This window comes from Callorhinchus milii, unplaced genomic scaffold (genome assembly GCF_018977255.1).
Source record: "Callorhinchus milii isolate IMCB2004 unplaced genomic scaffold, IMCB_Cmil_1.0 Scaffold3, whole genome shotgun sequence".
In the NCBI taxonomy this organism is placed as follows: domain Eukaryota; kingdom Metazoa; phylum Chordata; class Chondrichthyes; order Chimaeriformes; family Callorhinchidae; genus Callorhinchus; species Callorhinchus milii.
Genome location: NW_024704744.1, coordinates 34944379 through 34969803, shown reverse-complemented (window position 1 = coordinate 34969803; position 25425 = coordinate 34944379). Strand labels below are relative to the sequence as shown.

General features: G+C 39.1%; 1 protein-coding gene across 1 annotated transcript in view; it reads left to right on the top strand.

Moving 5' to 3' along the window:
• rfx6 (regulatory factor X, 6) overlaps positions 1-20335 on the top strand; it is a 36436-nt gene extending 16101 nt beyond the window's left edge. The window contains exons 15-19 of the mRNA XM_042332827.1: positions 2914-3036; positions 5905-6111; positions 13148-13654; positions 16753-16971; positions 20068-20335. Coding sequence (XP_042188761.1) covers positions 2914-3036; positions 5905-6111; positions 13148-13654; positions 16753-16971; positions 20068-20249 — 1238 coding nt within the window. The 3' untranslated portion in view covers positions 20250-20335. The remainder of the gene's footprint in view (positions 1-2913; positions 3037-5904; positions 6112-13147; positions 13655-16752; positions 16972-20067) is intronic.
• Positions 20336-25425: the final 5090 nt, after the last annotated feature.

Genomic DNA, 25425 nt, shown 5'->3' with positions numbered 1-25425 from the left:
CCCTGGAACGAGGCGTCGTGTCCCAGCTTTGCTCTTTCCTCTCCCGCCATTCCCTCTCTGAACCCCTCCAGTCGGGTTTTTGTGCTGCCTACAGCATGGAAACAGCCTTGCCCAAAGTCACGATTGACATTCTGAACATCTGGACCATAGCTCTCTTTGCCTCCTTGTCCTCCTTGACCTCTCTGCTGCCTTCGACATTGTCAACCACTCTATCCTCCTACATCGCCTCTCCTCTCAGCTCAATCTTTGCGGAACTCCCCTTTGCCTGGTTCAAATCTTAGCTCTCGAACCGGCTCCACTTTGTCGTCGCTAGCGGCTTCTCCTCCAGCCCCTGCACCGTCACATGTGGTGTCCTGTAGCTCAGTGGCTGGAGCACTCGCCTTTCAAGTGAGACACCTGGGTTCAATTCCAGGCAGGGTAAAACCTTGGGCAAGTTTTTGCCCAACTCTACCTCTCTGCCTCTGATTCCAGGACCCCTGCTATCCTCACGGTCTGTCTGTCGGACATCAAAGCCTGGATGAGAGCTAACTTCATGCAGTTGAATGTCAAAAAGACCGAGTCCCTCTTGCTTGGCTCCTATCAGTGACAAATCCATGCCAAGACCCGCTCCGCCTTCCCCCACCTCCCCAACATCGCACAGCTCCACCACTGTCTCACACTGCAGGCCACCGAGACCCTCATACATGCATTCATAACATCAAGGCTCAACTACACAAATTCCCTGTTGTCGGTCTCCTCAACTCCTCCCTCCACAGGCTGCAGTTTATCTAGAACTCTGCAGCCCGTGTCTTCTCCCATATCAGGCTCCACGATCCTATTACCCCCAAACTCTCTTGACTCTACTGGCTTCTCATCACACACAGGATACAGTTCAAGATCCTGGTCCTCACTTTCAAAGCACTCCATGGCTATGCTCCACCCTACCTCTGTGACCTCCTAAACCCCTACCAACCTGCCTGCTCCCTCCGCTCAGCGGGCTCAGACCTGCTTCACATCCTCCACCTTGCTCACCCTACCATTGGCAGGTTGGCCTTAAGCCACTCTGCCCCCACTGTCTGGAACCCCATCCCACAGTCCCTCCACATCGCCCCCTCCATTGCCTTGTTCAAGTCCCGTCTCAAGACCCTCCTCTTCGACTGTGCCTTCAGTCACCCTCCTCCTCTCCCATCCCCCCGTACCCAACATCCTCCACGATCCCAACCCCCAGCTTGGGTCCGAAGCACTAACTTTCCAGCACCTTTGGACGTCCTGCAGACATGAAAGGCGCTATACAAATATAATTTTGTTGTTGTTATAGATCCTGTTGTCTCAGGACCTGATCAGCTTTGTAGAATTCCAGTCATACACATTGTGATCCAAAATATCAAAGCTGCTCTGCCATCCAGAGTAACTTTATAACTGCAATGTAACTTCAGTCTGCCTGATTTATCCATGGACTATACCATGTCCAACTGGCTTTTGTTCAGAATACAGCACGAAATGTACACCTGCAGTTGAAGTACAGTAGCAAGTTCATACCCACAACCACTACCCATATCATTGGGGCTTGCCCCACTGTGGAAAGGGAAACAGTTCATATAATGAATTGTTATGTAAAATACAAATTGGCAACAGTACCAACCAAAAATGTTATAATCAGGAATCATACTGGTATAACAATACCACCTTCTCTCTATTTTTGTTTTTCTCTCTCTTAGTCTCTCTTTCTGACTGTCTCTAACTCTGAGTCTCACCCTGTGTTCACTCTTTTTAACTCTTTTTAACTTTGAATTGTGCTTTTTCTCTTTGACTGCACATTTGGGCAACTTCACTTAAACCGAGCTCAGCTTAAACCGCATCTTTCACCCAGCTCAGGCTCCCTCCCCATCTTATCCAAGTGAAAGGCACTGTATAAACACACATTGTTTTGAATAAACATATTTACTTCAAGATGCCAGTTCAGTCACATTGCGCGAGAGACTTGTTCTTGAAAGCTGGCATCACTAATTTTGTTATACCAGCAACAACAACTTGTGTTTATGTAGCAACCTTCACATAGGGTAACATACTTCTGCATCAGAGTTGCATGGGGATAAAAAGCATTCTTCTGTGCACATTATAGTGAATTAGTATAATGTAGAAACATTCACTAATTGCCTATTCTGTGAAGTCAAGCATTCTTAATAAACTTGTCAAAATAGTTGATGCAGTTTGCCTCTGATTTGCTTTTGGGAAAGATACATAATGCATGAGTCTGAACCATGGATTAAATCAAAGTAAGTACTAGGGTAAGTCTTGAGAGGTCACACTGGGTTCAAAGTCTCCTGAGGACTATGTGAAGTCTATAGATGCAGGAGTGCTGTAGTTCTTCCAATCAATATAATGTATTGATGACTGAAAGATATAGAGATTAAACAAACAAGAAATACATAGAAATGATGCATGCGAATTGAGCTGACTGCTTTAAAATAGCATAAATCTGCATAATATTCCATTTACCTGCCCTTTTCTCATAGCCTGGTAGTTTACTATTCTTTAGATATTTATTGAGTTCCCTTTTGAAAACTACATGGTCAGCCGATGCTCTTATAACCAGCCTCTTACATCAACCTGAAGACAACTGGTGTATAAGGCTTAAGAACAGTTCGGCCACACAAACAGATGCTTACAAGACAAATATGTACCTTCTTTGTGAATGTGGTTTGTCCCACTTTCATCAGTGTTTTTCTTTCATGTAATGAGTTGCCAAACAGTCTTTGAGCCAGTAAACTAAGTAAGAGGCAGGTAGACCTCACAGCAGATTAAGCCCAGGAATGAAATGGTGCCTTGTTTGAAATAGGAGCAGGTCATTTGAAGTTAGACAATTATTTTTATTTCACTTGCTTCTTGAAGTGGGCAGATGGTCAATGAGATAACTCACTCTCCCTCCCCCAGGTTCCTTTCACCTGATCCGAATGCTGCTGGATGAATACATTCTATTAGCCATAGAGACACAGTTCAACAATGACAAAGAGCAGGAGCTACAGAATCTGCTGGACAAATATATGAAAAACTCAGGTAATGTGTCAAGACTGTACTTCTTAATTCAGGAAATGTTGCATCACTCCACCTATAAGTCTACAAAAATGCACAGTTACTATACATTACATTATATCCCGTGAAATGTTTTGTATTGTTCTCATGATGTGAAAGGTACTGTATCAAATGCAAAGATTATTATTATTTTATACTTTTGTCTTGGAAGGATCTGCAGTGATGTCACCACCTTTTGCTAAATCCAAATTAAATTGGAGGCAGGAGTGAGGCAGAGAGGGGATTTATGTGAAGAGTAGTATCACTGAAAATGCCTTAAGAACCTCAGTAACAAATGCTTCTATGTTATGGTACATGTTAAGTAGAAAAAACAGACTTCAATGCTAGGTTCATACCACTGAAAGGGGAACTAATTTGCACCTCAGTGTACCAATGTGGAGCGGAAAGACTGACATATACATTATTCCCTTCTCCATAATGCTTTGAATTAAGCATTCACCTAACAGGTGTTTGTCAGTAGAGAGCCTGTCTAACTATAGGGACAATCCATTTAAAAAGTTCCCATTCAAAGTCTCAAGATATTAGTTTCCTTCTTCCCATTTTTGCATTCTGCTTTGGAGACAGGGATTATTTTTTGAAAAACAAACACTTTTTTCATTTCAGTCAATCAAACGTGCAGAAAATAAAACATTCTGCATTTCCCCAGTTCCATCATCGTTCCATGTTCAGCCTGCAATAGGGTCTGTAAAATGACTATAGCTTTGGTAGGCCACGGAGGACGTGAAGGGCCCCAAGATACAGAATGGCTGAAAAATAGAAATGATATTCATAATGTTACAATAAAAATGTCCATCTGAAATAATAATGTCACCAGGTTGGATGTAAGTATTGCAAACATTTACAGAAATTTCCCACTTCTCTGCCTATGATGCCTGATGCCAATAAACGTTTATGACAGGAAGGATTCTGATTCCTCTGTTATAAATTTAGGGACAAGTTTGATAGAAGAGAACAAATAAATATTCATAGCAGCCAGTGTGGTTGAGCAAGAAAATAGTTATATTACAGGTAATGTATTAAGTTGGTGTCTTCTGAGTGGTATGAGCTGGCAGTCTAGAGTATCACTGCTGGCTCCACATTGCTATCACTTTAAGTAAACAGGAGCTCTGTACACTGCATCTAATTGCAAGGACAAAGCTGAACTTCCCAGCATTTGAATGTCACAACAACAACAAATTACATTTGTATAGCGCCTTTCATGTCTGGAGGATGTTACTTAAGGTTTAATGTAGTGATGAGTCCGAGTGGTGACCTGCTATTTGCTGGATTCAAAATCTTAACAGTCTGTGCAGGATTATTTTAACCTGATTAATTTTACATTTACAGTTGGGTAATGCCATGTTTGGATCAGAGATAACCTCCAGGAGGTAGTCTCATACCACGTCTCCAGATCAGCATTGACTGATAACACTGCAATCACACTGCAGTTTCCATTGGTTTGATGGAAACAATTGGAACATACACAACTGCATAACTGGTTTCAGAAGCTGCTCAAGTCAATCTTCGCCCACGCAAAATGTCAGTGTCTCGCCCCTCTCCTATGCCCTTAGAAGTTTGATAGCTTTAGATAGAGAGATGAATTTACCTTCAAACAGGCTGCTGCTTACGCTGTTTCTGAATATGAATAGTAAAAAAAAGTAATGTAATATTTGCTAACAAATGAAAGTCATTGAACACAGTGGACTCGAGGAACATGGGACCAGGAGTAGGCCATTCCAGGCGTGGAGCCTGCTGTACATTTTAACTCAGTACCATTTGCCTGCCTTTTCTGCGTACCCACTGATACCTTTACTGGACAAGTATTTTCTACTTCCTTCAAATACTTTCCCATAGAATCAGCATCAATAGTTCTTTGAGGATCTGAATTCCACAATGTCACAACTCTCTGAGTAAAGACATGTCTTCTGATTTCACAACTATCAAGTCTAACTCTAAATTTTAGATTATGCCCTTTTGTTCGGGATTCTGCAATCATAGAATCTCCTTATCCACTCTGTCAATTCCCTTTACTAGACAAATGTTTATCTACTTTCCTCTATTTATAATGGCAATTCACCTTTAGTATCTTAAAAACCTCAAACATGTTCCCCCGCACCCATAGTTCCAGGGAATACAATCCTAATTTGCCTATTCTGTACTCCTAACTAGATCTTCAATCATTCTAGTCAATGTATGCTGTGTGGTCTTCACGGTCAGTACATTTTTTCTAAGGTGGGGTGCCCAAAACTATATATAGTACTTTAAATTAGGTCTGACCATCATATTATACAACTAACATCACATTCTTTGTAAAACGTGGATCAAAGAGGACAACAGAAGGGTTCTATAACAGCATTGATTGTAACTGCCTTATTGCATATATGGAAACAGTCCAGGTGATGGGTTTCTCTGTGCTGTATTTACCAGTCTTAGATCCGTCAACTACACACTGACTGTCCAGTTTTGATCTACTGGAATTCCAACCCAAATATAATGGCATTGCCCAATCTGAGTTTAGCTAACTTGGTGGAAACTAGATCAAACCTAAGGTTAATACTACACCACAAGCCTGAAAGTTCTCAGAGTCTAAAGCTTACGTTTTTTGGCAGCCATTATTTTTGTAGTTTTTAAGAACTGCAGAAAACTGGCTTCCAAATAAAGACCAAAAGTAAGAAATTTAAAAATTCTGTATGATCTTAAATTTTAAGACAATTCAGTGAAATTTGCATTGTATCTTAATGTGTTCCTTGTGATAAGTATGGGGGAGGAGGGGAAAGACTCATCAATGAAACAGCTTTGTAACAAGATATATTGGTCCCTGTTGAATTATGCCAATTATTTCCTGTTTTACAGATGCTAGTAAAGCAACCTTCACAGCATCTCCCAGCTCCTGTTTCCTTGCAAACCGTAATAAGAGTGGGCCGCTGTCCAGTGACCCAATGGTAAAGAATGAATCTCTGGTCGAGCAGACGTATAACTCTTTATCAGCCGGCCAGCACAACCTGGGCTCTAGTATGACTCCATTTTCAAGTACTGAAAACAACAATCTTCAAATGACAGGTAAGAATGTAGAGCATTGTGACATTAAACAAGGCTTTACACAATCATGAAAAATATGTTGGACACCTCTTGTGGGTAATTTCATTAGGCTGCCATCCAAGTCATTAGGCTGCCACCATTGTTACTTTATGTGATAGACATGCATAAAACACAAGAAATGATTTGGTGACAATTTTTGGATATATTTTTAAAAGCATTTAATAACATCTATGTTTTCAAATTTACTTAATTTTTTAGTACATACATGACCCAGAAGTTGGAACTTTTATTTAGCTGAGCCAGGCTGGCACACATTATTATAAGATATGTTGGGATTTTATGGACCTTGACAACTACCTTAAACCGGGGCTTCACACTATACTTGCACTTTGGAACAGAAATAAACTTCTAAGAATTAGAAATGAAATAAACATTTGTTATTGTATTTATATGCAGTGACAAATTTGGTGTTTGTAGTGAACAGAGTGACTAGGGTGCACGTAAAAAGATGAACTTGTGAACAGAGCAGAACCCTCCTTTGACTTTAATATCTTGCAAACTATACAAGTATTGATTTGCTCCCATATTAATTTCACAATTTTGTTTTCAATATGATGATTGAGTAAAGAATTCAACTGTACCATACTGTTCAGGTGCAATTTCTCACCTCAATTTAATTGTGCAGTTTATTTGTCCTAAAGTGTTTCCTTGGCCCTGGTCTTACTTACTCTACCTAATAACATAATGGCCTTGGAGACTGTTTATAAAGTAACCACTACCTTGACCTACGACCACTGCCTTGTACTTCATTATCAGTTTGGCTTATTTTACTGCTGCATGTTAATTAGGATTAGATTTTCCTCTTTCACATACCTCTTGATTAACAGCTAGAACTGGACAATCATCGAACGATGAAACTTGCTGTAGAGTTGCTCCTTTTTAAATCTTGCCTATGACATTAGTAAAGAGGCTCCCAACTCTGTGTGTGGAGAGCTCCTAGAGTGTTTCCATAATAGTATGAGAATTTATATTAAAGTACAAATATCTCCTATTATGTGAGAGATTTCTATTTATAATTTCTTCAGTATTCTCCCTTCCTTACCAATGCTGGAGGACAATTACACACAGTTTAATCCTCTAGTACCTTGCCCTTGTGGTCATTCTTCATTTATGAACATAGAGAATCAGCATTCAGAAGATCACACAACATCATAAGATTGGTTTGGATGAGGAAGGTCCTTCACCTTTCATCCCTCCAGAACCCACCTTACCATCCTCCTAACACAGCACCAAGCCACTTTTTAAATGTCCTGATCTCAACTAGCTTTTCTGGCAACCAGTTCCAGTCATTACTTATCAGCTTATACACATGAGAGGTGACACAGGTCAGCCCAATGGTGTCCTTGTTATAGACAGAAATGCACTTTTCCAGCAGGAAGCTCTGCGTAATGATGAGGAGCAGGAACCTTGGTTGCTTTTTAATTATCCCCTCCCTAACCAGTAGCACTGAGATCAATTGTTTAACTCATCACAAATCAAGGAAAGGGGACATGGGGAAGAGGAGATTTCTTACACAGTAGAGTGAGCTCTCTGGGTTTGAATTCCTCACCTACAGTTTATGGGATTGATTTTTATAAATGGCTATATATTTCTTGTGTGAAATCTAAAACCTAAAGCATTTGAATGGGCCGGAAAGCCTTCTCCATTCTAAATTCTCTTGTGATCCTGTTTTTTGATGCGTTTCATTATAGACAGAGGTTTTACCCATTGCTCTCCATTGGAAAGTTGTTATCATTGCTTTTAAAGATTACCTGAAGCAGAGCTTTTCACTGAAAGTACTTCACCCTAAACTAATCTTTCCTTTAACCATTCTATCATTTGTCCACAAAATACACAGTCACAATACTTTACAGTATATCCTGTGAAGTCCTTTGAGACATTATCCCAACATGAAAGGCAACAACCACCACAACAACAAATTACACTTGTATAGCAAGTTCCTTCACATTGGAAAGATGTTCCAGGATGCTGGACTGTCAGGGTTTTTTGGACCCTAGCTGGGAATTGGGGTCAGGAGGGGTGCAGGGCACAGTGAGTGGGGTTGAGAGAGTGGCCAAAAGCACGGTCGAAGAGGAAGGTCTTTAGACAGGACTTGAAGGAGTCAAGAGAGGGGGTGAGTCAGAAGTATTGTGGGATAGAGTTTCAGAGTGTGGGGGCACAGATGTTGAATGCCAGACCACCAATGGTGGTGGGGGGAAGTACGGGGGACCTGAAGCAGGCCGGTGTCTGCTATATCAAATGTAAGGATTGCTGTTATTATTATCTTCATTTGATTGCAAATATGCTACATAAGTACACAATAGTTAAATCACAGTAATTTCTTCTTTGGTGCATATATTTGCACTTAATAACTATATTAGTCTTTAATACCTGTGGAGCCCTGTAGTTCAGTGGTTAGAGCACTTGTCTCGCAAGTGAGAGACCTGGATTTGATTTCCAGCAGGGCGAAATGTTGGGCAAATTTCCTTATTCCACACACCTCTGGTTAGCCAACAGTATGTAGAAACCCGGTTGTTATTCGATTGGTGGATTGTTTTTGGGGGATAATTCCTTCAAAGAAAAATAATAAATTGATCACTTCAAACCATGACTGTTGTGGGACATTGCTATTCTGCCACATTTTGCCCACAAAATATACAATCAATTCACTTTACAGTATATTCTGTGAAGTCCTTTGAGACATCTAGAAGACGTGAAAAGCCCTATATGAAATGCAAGGAATATTATTATATTATTATATGCCCTGTAGATCACTGCACTATGAGTTGGGAGCAATTTCACAACAATTTATTGTGGGAGGTATAGAGTGCTGTAATTGAATGACCGATTGATCAGTATCTGAAAGAGAAAGACGGGTTAATGTTTGGGGTGAGGCACTACCATTTATTCTAGGAGTCTTGCTTGTGTTTATTCTACTCCTTCAAGAGATTAAAGTTAGTAAGGGCTACTTCAGTGCAAACAGCCAATGGTGTACTGGAATTCCTCTATTTAAACTATTGACTTTGCTTGCCCCCTCTGTTTGGCTAACTTGGGCTTGCTCCACCCTACTTCTCCGACCTCCTAACCTTCTATCATCCTGTTTGCTCCCTCCGCTCAGCGGGCTCTGGCCTGCTTCACTTCCCCCGCCTTGCTCACCCCACTATTGGCGGACAGGCCTTCCTCCACTCAGCACCCACTCTCTGGAACTCCATCCCGCGGTCCCTCCGTCTCGCTCCCTCCCTCCCCACCTTCAAGACTCACCTCAAGACCCTCCTCTTCGACTGTGCTTTCAATCTCCTTGATTTCCCCCCCTTCTCTCCACCCTCCGCCACCCCGACCCCCAGCTCGGGTCCGTAACTCTGTCGGTCCAGCGCCTTGGACGTCCTCCTGACGTGAAAGGCACTATACAAATGTAATTTTGTTGTTGTTGCTGTTGTTGCTGCATGTTCCCCACTTCCTCTGAGTCACCATGGGCGATTGAGCCTTCAGCTACTACTTTCTTAACCTCTAGAACTGCCTTCTTTTATCCCTCCACATCTACATCTCTCTTTACGTCCCATCTAAAATCCTAGCTCTTCAACCAGATAAGCTCGCGACCCACCCACCACCTCCCATGCTCTCCATTGCTCAACATCTAACTCCAACATTATGAAGCCTCCGAGATGTTATTCTATATGAAGAGCGCTATATGATTTGCCTTTTCTTCTTTTTTTACTTTCTTTTGTTCACAATTAAGTAAGTCACAAACAGACAATTAAATCCATTCAGATAATTTAGTTCATACGTTGCACTTGCCTCTTTAACTGGCTTTTATGCAATGGACAATGTCCAATAAAAAGCATCTGCTTGGGTCTCCTGGCAGAGCACAATATTAACCATGTCACTTGTGTGCAAAATTAAAAAGAATTGCAGCAACAGTGAAACAAGTCTCTGCAGTCATTATCCAGAGTGCAGAAAGGTGAAGGGGTCAGGCCTGCACTTATTTAGTCACAATCTGACCAGCAGGCATGCAGTGTGACAGATTTATTTTGACAAAATATTTTGCAAACAAATTTAGGATTATATCAACGGCCTTAAACAAATTTCCTATTGTGTCCACATACAAGTGTTTCACAAATACTTCCTTGAGGTCAAAAATGATAATCTCTGTAGCTGTCACAAGTTATCAGTCTTTATTCTAATGGCAGTAAATCTTGTTGTATTCTACTGACTCTGTACCCATTTCATTATACTTTCTGGAGGAGGGAAGAGAGAGTTTACTTACACAGTTTGCTGCAAACAGTGGTCTTTTCATTGCATCTTTAGTATGGAAAATAGAGATCTAGTGGAGCAATTGTTGTTTAGAGCAATTAAAATGAAATAGATTCCAGGCGGAGTAGCCTTCCACAAAAGATGGATTAAATATTTTCTCAAAAATAATTTGTTACGTTTCATGTTGGGAAAGTTGGAGAAGATTTAAGTATGTATCCAGGTAGTGATGAACAAATATATATAAATGTAATCTTTTTGAGCCAGAATTATATTAGATCATGCCATCTTTGCATTGTTAAATCCCATTTCCCGGCTTTTTCTGCATATCACTTAAACTTTTAATATACAAGTACGTATCTTGGTGTCTGTCTATCTCCTTTTTAAGCACATTAAGCAATTATGCATTTATGTTCACTTGGAATAATTCAGTTTCACAATCCTTTTAAGTGAAGAAATGTTTTCTGGATTCATTACTAACCAGTTTAACTCCAATTTTAAGATTAGATCCATTGGACATGATGATTTCTGTGCTGCTAGGGTATAGAACGTTGTCAATATATGAAATGAGATCAGGGTATGGATGACTTCTGATATTTTACTTGATTGACTTTGAGAATCAGATAAAATCTTTGCAAAAATATAATATAATAATCCTTGCATTTGATATAGCGCATTATCACATCTTTGAGACATCTTAAAGCTCTTTACAGAATATATTGTATATTTTGTGGGTAAAGCTTTCCTCTAGGGGTCAAAGTGGGTGAGTTGGAATTCCCCAATAGTATAGGGTTCGTGTGATCTATGGAAGGAATGGGTTTGATGGGGTGAATAGCTTTACATGATAATGTTATTAATATAATAATACACAATTCTTGCATTTAATATAGCACCTTATCATATTGTCGAACCATATCAAAGCACTTCTTAAGATTTATTGTGAAGTGTAGTGACTATGTATTTGTAGGTGAATGTGGCAGCCAATTTGTACACAGCAATGTCCCACAAAAAGCCATGAAGTAAATGAGCAATTTTATTTAGGGGAATGGTGGTCAGGACACCAATATAAAGTCCCTTCTCTTAGCAGAAGTAAGGTTTGGGTTTAGCATGCAGACTAAACATTTTAGTGTCTAAGATTTCTTAGAGAGTAATCTGATGTCAGCAAATATAGTAAATCACCTAAATTTTATAAAAAGAAACGCTCATTTGGATTCTAGCAATTTCATACAGGGACTTGAATTGCGAGATTTAAAAAAGGATTTATAACACACGAATGCCAAATGTTGACCTTCTGAAATTCCACTTAAATGTCGGAACTCCATTTTGAGTTCTAGGAGGCTGCCATCTGAATTGATCTCTGGGAGCCTGCCACACATCCAGGAACTAACTGTTAGTTATGAATCCTTTTGCACCTCCTGCAATTTAGACCTCACTATTGTTTCATATAACCAGACTAAATTATGAGTGTAGATAAGTTTAATTTTGCCACTGGATTAATTATTAACTCACTCTACAAATAATGGATAAAATAAGCCTTCCAAAGTAGTCAGTCAATACCAACTGAAAAGAATAGAAATTCCTGACATTTTTGAGTGATAAGATATTCTTCAATTACATTGACGGTGATGAATTGATGTATATTTTGATCAATAGCTCCATTCTGGTTAAGCATCACTAAAATGGATGTGTCCTGGGAAAATCAGTAAGTTGCAAACCTGTGTACCTTTTTATAAAGAAAATACAATGATGGTCCTAATTTCTTTAACAATGCACAAGATTAAATATTTTGCGCTAAGAGAAAACTACAATAGGCACATTGAGCGCAGAAGCAACATTGTGCCCATTTATGAACATTCTCCCCACTTGCCCTGGCTTTGAGATGCTGGGGCTCCTAAAACCAGAACAAGTAGGGAGAAATTTGATAAATGGGCAAAGACTGATTCAGACCAGCGTGCACTGGGGGTTAGTTCATTAATAATAATATCTTCCTCTTACATCCATATCAAACTCTATGTGGACATTGTATGCAGGCAAGACCCACCCTAAAATTAGCATCAGCAGGTATTAGTCTGGCTCAGTTGGTAGCACTCTTGCCACTGAAGGTTGTAGGTTCAAGCCCCATGTTGAACTTTGAACTCATGATTTACACTCTCATACAGTGCTGGTGGAGCGTTGCAATATTAGAGGTGCCATCGTTCAGATGAGACATTAAACCAAGGTCCTATCTGTATGTTCAAGTGGATGTTAAAGATCCCATGGCATTATTGAATAAGAGAAGGGAGCTTCTCCTGGCCAACAATCTCCCAATCTGCACATTTTACAATAAATCTTGTGAAACGCTTTGAGACATCCTCCCGTCATGAAAAACTCTATATCAAATGAAAGGATTATTACCTCTGAATTGTTCATCTTTATTTTTCTTGAAAGCACAACATTGTTTCCATAAATTGACAGTATAGAGAATTATGTTTCAAGCTTTCAAGCATAGATTGAAAAGCTATATGTTGTTGGCAAGGCTAATTCTAATTATTTTTACTTTTGTATGTTGCTTTCCTTCACACTATCTAGATCAAAAATATTCACTAAAAAGTGTTCTGATACATATCAATATTAGCATATCATTTGAGCATTCACTATTATGCTCCCAGTCCAATAAAAAATGGAATTGGGATTGGAGGATCAAACTTGTTGCAAATATGTCTGACACTGGCCCAAGTCAAAGGAAGTTCACGTACTCCATTTCCTATAATCTGTGTTTTTTGTCTTACAGTTCCAATGGAGCTTTCTCACAATAATGGCCATGTGATAACCCCACCTATGTCTCCTGCTTTGGGCAACAGAGGAAGTGTAATCAACCAAGGACCAATGGCTGTAAGATCTCAGAATGCCAGCTCAGCGTTATCCGTTCACACACATTGTGCCCCGTATCCTGACCCGCTCTACCAGACATTGTCCCAGCCCAACCAAAACTATTACGGCACTGGCTCCAACTACCAAACCATGTTCAGGAACCAGACCCATGCCTCCTCAGCGGTCTACCAGCACAGAGCGGACCCCAGTCGTTACACTTCTTTCAATGAACAACCAGTTTGCAGGGATTACTTCAGCAGCAGCTGTGCCGTGTCACCTTATAGCTCCAGACCTCCCTCTAACTTTGGGGCATCTTCAAACCCACAGGAAGCACACAACATGCATTTGCTGAATCCAGGCACCTTTAACTTTCTGGGGAATTCAGCTTCTTGCCAAGGAACATCCTATCCTTCGAATAGCTCTAATGGTAAATATTAGCAAACAGTATCTGTTCAGTTGCAGCAAAAGATCTGAGGCCTGCAAGCCTGAATAATAATAAGAATAAGAATATTACTTGCATTTGATATAGCGTCTTATCACGTCTTGGAGACACCTCAAAGTGCTTCACAGAATAGATTGTAAAGCGTAGTGACTGTAATTTCTGGGCGAAACACGGCAGCTGCAAAACCATTCAATTTAAATTCTCAGCTTTAAGACCATTGTCTCAAAATTTAACATCTTCCACAATTTTGTAAAATTTCTAGATTTAGGTTTAATTTTGAAGCCGTTTTTCTAAAGTTCTTAAAAAAAATTACTAGGGTATGACCAAGAGCAATTTAAGACTAAAATCATGAACAATTTGGGGTGTCAAGAGCTTGTCTTTACAGCACGCAGTTATAAATCTGGAAGGAGCATGCTGTCAGTCAGGAGTGGGACTTGAATTTGGGCCTCCTTGCTTAATGGGCAGAATAATTCTTACAGTTGATGTAACCTTTATTATCAGGCGGGTGTCTGAAACATTTTACAGGATATACTACAAAAGTGTAGTGACTGTAATGACTGTATTATGTAGTGAATGTGGCAAGCAATTTGCACACAGCAATATCCCACAAACAGCCTTGAAGTGAACAGAACCATAGAATTGTAGAAATTTACAGCACAGAAGAAAGTTATTCGGCCTATCGTTTCTTTGCTGTTTCTTTTAAGAACAATCCTTTCAGTCTCATTTACTTGCCTTTCCCCCATACTACATATAATTTACTAAAGGCCAAGTCAGGACTCAGATGGATTTTCTTCCCCTCCCCGAAAGCTGTGCTATCCTGCTCAATTACCTGCTCCAGCTGTTGATTCCACGTTTATTTGGGAGATTGACCAATTTTATTTGGGGGATTGTTGACCAGGACATTATAAGGTTTAAACTATCAGATCACTTGCCATTTAATTTAATATACAACCTCAGAGCAAACAAACCTATACATATCTATTGAGTACACTGGACAGAATATATCCCACATTAGGTGGCAATATATTAACTTCCAGATGTAACTCTGTTACAACCCTAATTATTAATATTTTTTATGCCAGGGATAAACTAAATATATTCTGTAAATTGACTTTCTGAGCCCTGGTGACAATTTTCTTTGAATGCTAATTCTTTTTGTAAACCTGACAGAATGTTTACACCTCATTATTTCTTCACAAGTTCCCTTGTGGACAAGATTTAATGCAGTTTTATAATTACGGCTTGCTCGGCACAAAGATGAAATCTTTGACAGCTGAACTATCTCTAGCCTCTTTATGGTTTTATCTCTGTCAGCGGCAAGAATTAAGTAAAGGTAATCAGGCACTGGGGAGAAAGACGGAAATCAGAGATAGTTCCATTGATCCAGCACTGCCTCACCCTCGCTCAACAAACTACTTAAAACAGCACTTCAGTGTATAATGAGAGTAAGTAATAAAGTATTTGATAGTCAAAATAAAGTCATACAACTTTATTTTATTCCAACATAGGATGACCTTGCCTTTCATATAATAATGTTAGGAATACAAAGCCTGAAATTTCTCATTGGCTTTAGCCTTAAGGCAATTTTCGTAACATTCATTGTGCTGAATTTGAAAAAATTCTTGAGATCAATCTTAATCTAGAAGATCATTTCTGAATCCAGTACTGTGGAAAAACAACTTCTACATTAAGACTTAATTTAAGACTTTTCCAGAATGCTACACAATCTTAAATGTTAAAACGACCTCCTCATGCTTAAAATAATAATAATCCTTGCATTTGATGTAGCACTTTTCACGGTTTCTAGACGTCTCAAAGCACTTCACAGAATACACTGTAAAGTGAATTGACTGTATATTTGTGGGTGAAACTCAGCAGCCAATTGCACACAGCAGTGTCCCACAAACAGTCGTGGATTCAAGTGACCAATTTATTATTGTTTTTTTTCTTGAGGGATTATTATCAGGCGTGTGGAGTAAGGAAACTTGCCTAAGGTTTCACCTTGCCGGGAATCAAACCCAAGTCTCTCGCTTGCGAGGCAAGTGCTCTAACCACTGAGCTACAGGACTCCACCATAAAACCATAAACAATAAATTAATAATCCATACATTTGATACAGCACCTATCACAGTGGAAAAAAAATCTGCTTTTTTAAAATTGTCTATTTAACAGCAACGATTGTGGGGTATATTTGCTGTCCTGTTTCCTGGGATTTGTAGGTCCCCCACTAATGAAGTGGCTGAGCAGTTTGTTTCGAATTTGCACTGTGATCCATTTGGCCAATCCATTAGGAAAATCAAACTATCCTTCTTAAATTTTCCTTACGCCCTGTCTAGTGAAATTCAGAAAGGGCTGTATTGGGAGAGAGAAAATGAATTGGCTCTCACACAATTAATTTAAACGGGTGAGGTTTGGGAATGTCTTTAATTGGGCCCCAGAAAACAAGGAATTTTTGCTGTTTGGCCAGATGCTAGCATAAAATAATTAAAATAATTTTAAATGGATAAGCCAATCTAGTCGCTATGAATAGGAAAAAAAAACAATGTGTTTTTCAATATATTTTTAAAAAGTTGCCATTTGGATTCTGAAAAGGCTGGGGGAGAATCATTTTCTTAAACTCATTCAGCGCAGTTTCTAATCAATAAAGCGTACTTTAATGATTTCTGGGGATCAGTAAGGAATGGAATGTGTTTTAGAATTTCGCAACCCTGACCCCTCTAACACTGCTTCCATTTCAAATGGGGTTTCTCTTTGGCAAATAATACATTACGAAAATGATCAAATGTGCTTTGGGACAATATAGCTTTAATTGCAATTGAAATGCAAGATATGAGATTCAGTGTTAGTGGAACCTGAGTATGATTGAAGCCTCTTAATCCCACCCATTCAGGGAGGGGAACCATTAATCCTTACTGAAGGGTTAGAGAGTTTTTTTAGTGAGTGCTGTAGCCAATTATTTTTTCTGTGATGTTTAATTGTCAGTTTGTGTGCTTATACTCAATGGGGCCAATTCCAATTAGTGGGGATAATTGGCTCTCTAATGTACTTTCATTCTATTAGATCTGTCTTTTTTTCAATCTCAGGATACTCAGGATATGGCAATAATAGCTACCCGGAATCCCACAGACTTGGGTCCATGATTGACCAGCACGTTTCTGTTATTAGCAGTGTTAGCAGCATTCGCTCAGTTTCTGGTTACAGTGACATCCATGATCCACTCAACATTTTAGACGACAGTGGAAGGAAACAGGCGGTACCGTTCTACACAGATTCATCTACCTTAGTCTGTCAAGCTCCTGTAGGTATGTTGATGAATCAGAACACAAAATTGAACTATCTGCATGTTTCCGGTTACAGTATATATTTCAAACTCTGCCAATTTTTTTACTTCCAGTTTTCTTCTCTCCCATTGTTATCGCCTTATTTTTCCTGGTACTTCCTAGTAATTAAAAAAAATAGAACTAGCTATTCAGAATTAACCATAAAATAGTAAAGATGACAGATGGAAAAAAAAGGTTATCAATTGATGTGACTGTCTAATGCTATTTCTTCATAGATTAATTTTCATTGCTAAGCATTTTTGCAAATGATTGCAAACTATTATCTCAAATAATATGCAGTGCAACATAACATAACATAGCATGTAGGAGCAGGAGTAGGCCATTCAGCCCTTCGACCGTGTCCCGCCATTCAATCATGGCTGAACTTCTAATCTAACTCCAGCTAATAACCTGACCCTGCCTTATCCCCATATCCCTTAATCCCTTTTGCAATAAGAAATCTATCTATCTCAGTCTTGAATATGTTCAAGGACTGAGCGTCAACAGCCCTTTGGGGTAGCGAGTTCCATACATTCATCACCCTTTGAGTGAAAAACTTATAGGTTTCTGTAAGATCCCCTCTAATTCTTCTATATTCCAGAGAATATAGGCCCAAATTGGTCAGCCTATCCTCGTAACTCAACCCCTTCATCCCTGGCACTAACCTTGTAAATCTACGCTGCACCCCCTCCAAGGCAAGTACATCCTTCCTTAAATGAGGAGACCAAAACTGGACACAGTATTCCAGGTGTGGTCTCACCAGGGCCCTATACAGTTGCAGAAAGACTTCCCTACTCTTATACTCTAATCCTTTCATAATGAATGTTAACATACCGTTCGCCTTCCTAATTGTTTGCTGCACCTGCAGACTATCTTTCTGTGATTGGTGTACAAGGACACCCAAGTCCCTCTGGACGCTAACACAATCCAATCTCTCCCCTTCTAAAAAATAACCCGCTCTACTGTTTTTGCTACCTAGGTGGATGACTTCGCACTTCCCTACATTATACTTCATCTGCCACCTACCTGCCCAATCACCTAACCTATCTATGTCTCGCTGCATTTTTTTAATGTCGTCCTCTGTGTTGACACTTTTTCCTAGTATTGTGTCATCCGCGAATTTAGATATATTAACTTCGATGTCCTCATCTAGATCGTTGATGTAGATGGTAAATAGCTGAGGCCCAAGGACTGATCCTTGTGGCACTCCACTAGTCACATCCCGCCAATCCGAAAAGGACCCGTTTATCCCTACTCTTTGTTTCCTACCCGTTAACCATTCCCCAATCCACATTAATATGCTCCCCCCATTTTCATGGCCCCTTATCTTTTGGACTAACTTTTTATGCGGCACCTTATCGAATGCCTTCTGGTAGTCCAAATAGACCACATCCACTGATTCACCCTTATCTAGTTTACTGGAAATATCCTCAAAAAACTCTATGAGATTTGTCAAACATGACTTCCCTTTTGTAAAGCCATGTTGACTTGGCCTAATTATATTGTGCTCCCCTAAATACTGCACTACCACATCCTTAATCATATCGAAGGTCATAGAATAATTATGTAAATAGTACGTGCAGAAGTTAAGGTGGAATAAGAAGGATTAGTGAGGTCTAAGCTTCATAAGAGAAAGAAAACAAAGTTCTAATATTTAAATTTCGATTCTGTGTCCAAGCTAAATAGCTTCTGAATTTTTTTTAGAAATTCTACTTCTTTGTTCTATTACTGTATATTCGGATATTTTGTTATTTGCTTTCAAACTGAATTGCACATAGTCAGATTAGTGATCTCTTTCTTAAGAATTGGTCCCATTCAACTGGAGGGGTCTTTATTAGCTTTATTAGCTATTAATTATTAATAGCTAGTTAGTTTTAATTGGACATTAGCTCCAATTTGTTTATATAGGTTCAAGATTGGGATATACACAAAACCAAACCAAAGGTAGTGATTAACAAAACAAAACCTTTTCAAAACAAAAGATTTATTCCCTTTGATAATTACATTTAAAGTTTGTTGGAATAGCACCTATCATATAAGCACAAAGCTAATATCCATCCATCATATTCCGGTGGTTAATTTTCCACCAATTGTGCCATAAATTGTTTGTAAAACAAATTGTTCTGTCTAATTCTAGTGACAGGTAGATTAATGTACAAGGATTCTATAGAAAAAGGTTAATTATATATCACAGTCAATATGTTTCAGGAAATTAATGTAGCATATGATGTCCTTTGTCAGTAAATTGCAGTCACTGTAAAGATAAAGATGTTTACTAATGTTTAATTTCAGGTCATATACATTTTTCAGTTAGATAGAAATATTGCATGCACAGTTATAGAAGCTGGGGCTGGAATAGGTTTCCAAGAAGTGTGATACAAATTGGATCGGAGGAGAAAATTTCACCCAGGTCTGGACTTATACTGCTGTATGTCCTGAACATTTCAGAAAAGGCAAATTCTGCACACTCAAATGCTAAGAAAATAGTGTAAATCTAATTGGCAACACTTTCGCCTCTGAGTCAGAAGGTTGTGGATTCAAGCCCCATGACAGGACTTTGAACTCGTATCGTCTAGGCTGACACTCCAATGCAGTGATGACAATGCGCTGCATTGTTGGAGGTGACATCCTTTGGATGAGTTGTTAAACCAAACTATCTGTTTGTTCAGGTGCTGTTAAAGATCCCATGGCACTGTGTGAAAAGAGAAGGGAGTTTTTTTTGGTATCTTCTGATTAATCCCCCAGATAAAATTAATCATTCTCTTCATTGCTCTGTGCAAATTAGCTGCCACATTCACCTACAAAACACACAGTTATTACATTTTATAATAAATCCTGCAAAGCCTTTTGAGACAACCTTCTGATCTACCAAATTCTGTTATACCAAATTAAATAATTATTTAAGATTAATTCCGGGTGGAATTTGTCACCCAGTGCACTGCACTCATAAAAGGAATAGCTTAATGTTGTATTTGTAGGGTTGCTAATCAGGAAGAAAAAGATCATATGGGTTGAAGGGCCTTTATCATCTAAAGATCTTTAAGATACAACATCTGTGTGTGTGTTTTATTCCAACAGCTTCGAATATGCAAAGTGTGATTTCTTCATCATCGTCCCAGTGCATGTATACCATCTCAGGTCAATACCATTCCCCAGATACAGTGGACACACATAGACTGCCTGGTGAAGTGAGGGACATGGTGTCATCTCTACCCCCAATCAACACAGTCTTCATGGGGGCAACAGCTGGAGGAACATAAAGTTTTGCTTGACTCTCTGTTCCATCTTTAAAAACTATGTTTAAAACCCCTATGGATTATGTTCTTTCAAACATATCAATGAAATCATTTGAACAATGCATAAAGAGATGAACTCCATTCATTTAAGTCAGGACTTCATTGTGCATTGGGAGTCTTAAAGGCAACACTTTCTATTTGCTGAGCGTGCTGCCACACAGGAATTTTTTTTACAAATGTGGAGTTTGCCTCATGATGGAGTTTACAGATATCAAGCATGAAGAATATTATTTTAGTTGATAACAACATGTTTATATCTGAAGCCAAAAAAGGAAATAATTGCTAATAATTTTGAAGAGGTGAAATTAATAAAAAATCAATTTATTATGAATATTTAAAATGATCTGTTATATGCTGCAATAATTTGTGTCTGATTATTAATTATGCTGCAGTGTTCTGAATGTAATGTCCACGTGCTGTTGCGTATTTATTATGTCTGTTTATTTTCCATAAAGTTCCACTAAGCTTTGTCCCATTGGTTTCATGTGCCTATAGCTCTTTTCAGAACATTTAGACATTGACATGGATTTCAGACAGTGAGTTCATCATCGCGCTATTTTATAGAATAGAATAATATTAAAACAATATGATATGAGAAAGATCATTCAAGCCATTAATTCCATTCATATACATAAAGATAGACAATTCTGCAATCATTGTTAAATGTACACATCATTTTTCTAAAGGCATGAAGTAAGGATCAAATATTGCACTTTTCCCCATATGATGGTCGCAATCAGGGGCACAGAGTCAGAATAAAGAGGTTACTCCAAAACCACGTGGCAGCCTTCTCCAACCATTGGCTCAAAACCTCAGTAGAATGTATGCCAGGAGCACGAGAGCTGCCAATTCTCCAATCTTAGCAATGGTGCGTGGCTCATAGGTCAAGCTTAGGACAAAAATAACACCTTTACATCAGTTCTATCTTGGAAAATCATGCGATCCCTATCAGACTCCTTGTGTGTCAGCCTGGCTCAGTTTGTAATACTCTTGTCTCTGAGTTGGAAGTTTGTGGGTTCAAGCCCCTTCTCAGCACTTCAATTCACATAGTCCAGGCTGACAATGAAGTTCAGAGAGTGTGTTTCATTGTCAGAGGTGCTGGAAGAGATGATAAACCAAGGCACAGTCTGCTTGTTCAGGTGGATGTTTAGGATCTCATAGCACTACTCAAAAAGAGAAGGAAGTTTTTCCAGTGTCTTGGCCAACAATCCCCCAAATAAAATTGACCACTTCTTCAACACATTCCTTGTACCATAGGCCATCACCCAGACAGAATGTACCAGCTCTGTTCACAACTGCTACCCTGACTTGTACAAATTAACTTACAAAGGTACCATCTGTTTGAGTGCAGGTAATAAGTACTGTAATAACTATTGTCAGAATTAGCTGGAGATAAAGCTGTTACCTCTCGCTGTCAGTCCATGATAAGAATGAAGATTTACAATTCATCTGGCTCCAGGCACACGTAGCACACCTGACCCCAAATCCACACGGCAGCTCAAATCACATAGTAAACACCGCTTCACATACTTGAGACAAGGGAAGATATTTACAAAAGGATTGGATGTTCACACACAGATTACAAAAGACATTTTCTGTTCCAAAATAATTGAATTATATCATGTCGTTGTGCAATGAGAATCTCTAATTTAATGCAGCCCAGTGTTCTTAACAGCTCAGGTTCTGCAATATAATTGTACAAAGTTGAATATGTTGGTTTGAATCTCACCGAAAATATAATTTGTTCATTTTTTGATCGAATAACAATACTTGATTTGATCGTGTACCTTATCTTGTCAAGAACCTTGCAATGATTTTTCTGTGAAGGGTTGGAATTTGTAGACAAACATGGTAGCTCATGGTACCACAAATGTCATGAAGTGAACGACCAGATTGTTTGTCAGGATACAGCGAGAAACTCCCTTCTCTTTTCAAATAATGCCATGGGATCTTTAACGTTCACTCGTACAGATGTGAGCTTTGTTTAACAGCACCTCTGACAACCCAACATTCCCCAGTACTGCACTGGAATATCATCCAATATTATGAGTTCAAAATCCCAATTGGTGATTGTGGTGAGGGTTGTGTTTGTATTAAAATAAGATGAGCCAAAGTAATGTTTCTTTTGTAATTCTAATGTTTTTATGCTTCAGCACAATTATATTTTTGGAAATAGAAACAGAATAGGGATATAATAATTTTCTGCAAACATGCTCATCTACTGATGGGGAGTGTCAGAGTGTCGGAAAGGAGAGGGGGTGTCGGACACACACCATGAAGTTGATGAAGTGGTTACTCTGCATTTTAATAATCCTTGCATTTGATATAGCGCTTTTCACGTCGGGAGGACGTCCCAAAGCGCTATTTGATTTCTAGTTTAGCTCCATTTTCTCCACTGAAGTGTCACATTGTACCGTGACACCTATTTAGTAGCACAGGAGGGGAGCTGTCGGTTTGGAGTGTAACTTGGCTGCATTATTACAATACTAGATTTTTACACTAAATGTGACCTACTTCTTTTCTAAATTTGATGAAAATCCTCATATTAAAAGACCATTCCATGTTGGTTTGTCAGAGTATGGGCCCCCGCATGAGAAATGCTGGCTTGAATCGGGTGGCATTATCCTTTGCGTATGATTAGCAGCTTTTTTCTTGCTGCAGAGGACAAAGGGATGCCAATTAAAATTGTGAGGGATAAATTATTTCCACTGGTAGGTGAATCAGTTCCTAGAAATTTATAATTATTAATAATAATAAATAATAATTCTTACATTTGGTATTGCACCTTTCACGTCAGGAGGATGTCCCAAAGTGCTTCACACGATTTATTGTAAAGTCGATTGACTGTGTGTTTTGAGGGAGAATGCTACTATATGAAATTGTACATTATTACTAAAAACACAAGGAGGGGAGACTTTTGACCTGTGTTTAGATTTATTCTATTCTCTTAGCATTTTACAGTGCAGAATTAAACAAATTCCTTTAACAGTCTTCACTTTTTAGCCATTTTTCTGCGTTATTTTATGATCTATTTAAAAGTAGTTTTAAAGTTAACACTGAATTCAGCAAATTCTGAATAGTCTAAAATGTGAAAAAATAGAGTAAATCTAGATTAAGTGGAATTTCTCCCTTTGAAACCCGACTGAAAGCATGTTTGAGATAGAATCTGTAGCAGCTGTCAAAAAGGAATTTGACAAATATTTGGTGTGGGGAAAAATCAAGAGAATGGGACTTCCCTCAATTCCTTCAAGGCCTGTCTTAAGACCTTCATCTTTATTTGCATCTTCGGTCATCTTCCCTTGCCCACCCCCACATCCCTTTGGCCCCACACTTCCTGAACCTGAATTTGTTTTTTGTTCATGATATCTTCAATATTCGGATTCAGTTTTGAGCACACTAGAAGAAGAAGAGTATTAAGGTGATCATCTGTTATTTTGGAACGGTATTTATCTTTTATGAAATTCATGGTGGAAAAGGTCTGTTCACAGCTATAGGTTGATCTGAATATTATCGAAGAACATGGTCATGCAATTTAGGAAATTCATTCTTAGGGACGAATTTCCAAAACAACTTCAAGTCCTAGCTTACTGGAGAAGCACACAGTTCTTTGAATTTGCCATGTAGGCCTGAATGATTTTTAAGGACCAAAATTTCCAACTGCAATTCTGGTGAATAATTTTTAAACTCGATGTCTGAAAGAGAGAAAAGTGCTATATTGTCTTTATCTTCTTTAAAATCTTGAAACGGGCATCAAAGGAATTAATTTGTGAAGAAATTGTGTTCTGAGATTTTTCTAAATTGATGATGACATTATTGTCACTTTTTAACTGTTGCAAGTGAACAAGTTTTACTCGAGACAGATCATTCAAAGAAAAGTTAAGTTTGGTTTTGAAAGCTGAAACGAAATTAAACAGAGTTGAAAAAAGGCAATCCTTTCCTTGCAAGTGTGCATTCAGGTTGTTAAGATGACTGGCAATATCCATAAAGAAAGCAAGGTCACTGAGCCAGTCTTTGTCTTGAAGGAGCTTGCAGTCTTCAAGAAATTCTTCCTTTTCCTCCCAAAACATAAGCACTATTTCTTTTAAATTAAAAAATCTTTCAAGAGTTTTCCCCTTTGATAGTCAACAAACATTGCAATGAAGGAGTCACTCCGTTTCCTCATTTGCATCTTCATCAAACAAGTTATGAAATGCCCGGCAGTTCAATGCGTGAGCACAAATTTTGTTTATGTAATGCACCCCAGGATCAAGTATACAAGAGAACTCTTTAGTGCAAAGGGCCTCCTGATGCATAACACAATGCTACTTGAATAACTCGCGTTCCAAAAACTTTTCCAACAAAGGAACACAACCATTCCTCTTTCCAGTTATAGCAAGTCATCATATCACTACAACAATTCAGAGTGATTACCTGACTAAAACCAGGCTGAAAAAATCTCTTTAGTAGCTCTCATCTCCCAATTAACACCTCGATCTGGGATAAACGTGTCAACCTGTGGCTCAGTCGCTCATACTCTCGCCTCCGAGTCAGAAAGTTGTGGGTTTGATCCTCCAGGCTGACTTTCTAGCGAAGCGCTGGGTAGAGAGAGAGCATCTCATTGCCGGAGTCATTAAACTTCACTCCCCATCTGTGCCTTGGACGGACATTAAAGATCTCTAACAGCACTGTCTCGCTCTCTCGGTGTCCTAGCCAACAGATAAAACTGTTCGAAGCTGTTTGTAGAGACGTCCCTGTGTTCAAAATCGGCTGCCTGCAAAACACACAGTCACTACACTTTACAACAAAATCCTGCAAAGCCCTTGGAGATGTCTTCCCGGGGCGAATGCATTGCATTGAGAGTCTGTATCATTTATTATTTCATTATTACCATTAATATACAACAGAAGCTAGAAAAAAAAGGTTTATATAGTGCAAAATAGAAGTGGAATGTGGAGGAGCTTTGCAATTAAGGCAAAATGTCAAACTCCCTGAGTGACAGGCACTCGGAACACACAGTCACACACATACTCTCTCTTCATGTTTCCCGAGGGGATGTGTGAGTTACGGTTCTCTCTCTTCCTCTGCATCTCCTGGTGACGCTACATTGTGGGGCCTCTCCTAAACCCCCCCCCAACCCCCACCACCTGCTGACCCTCAGGTA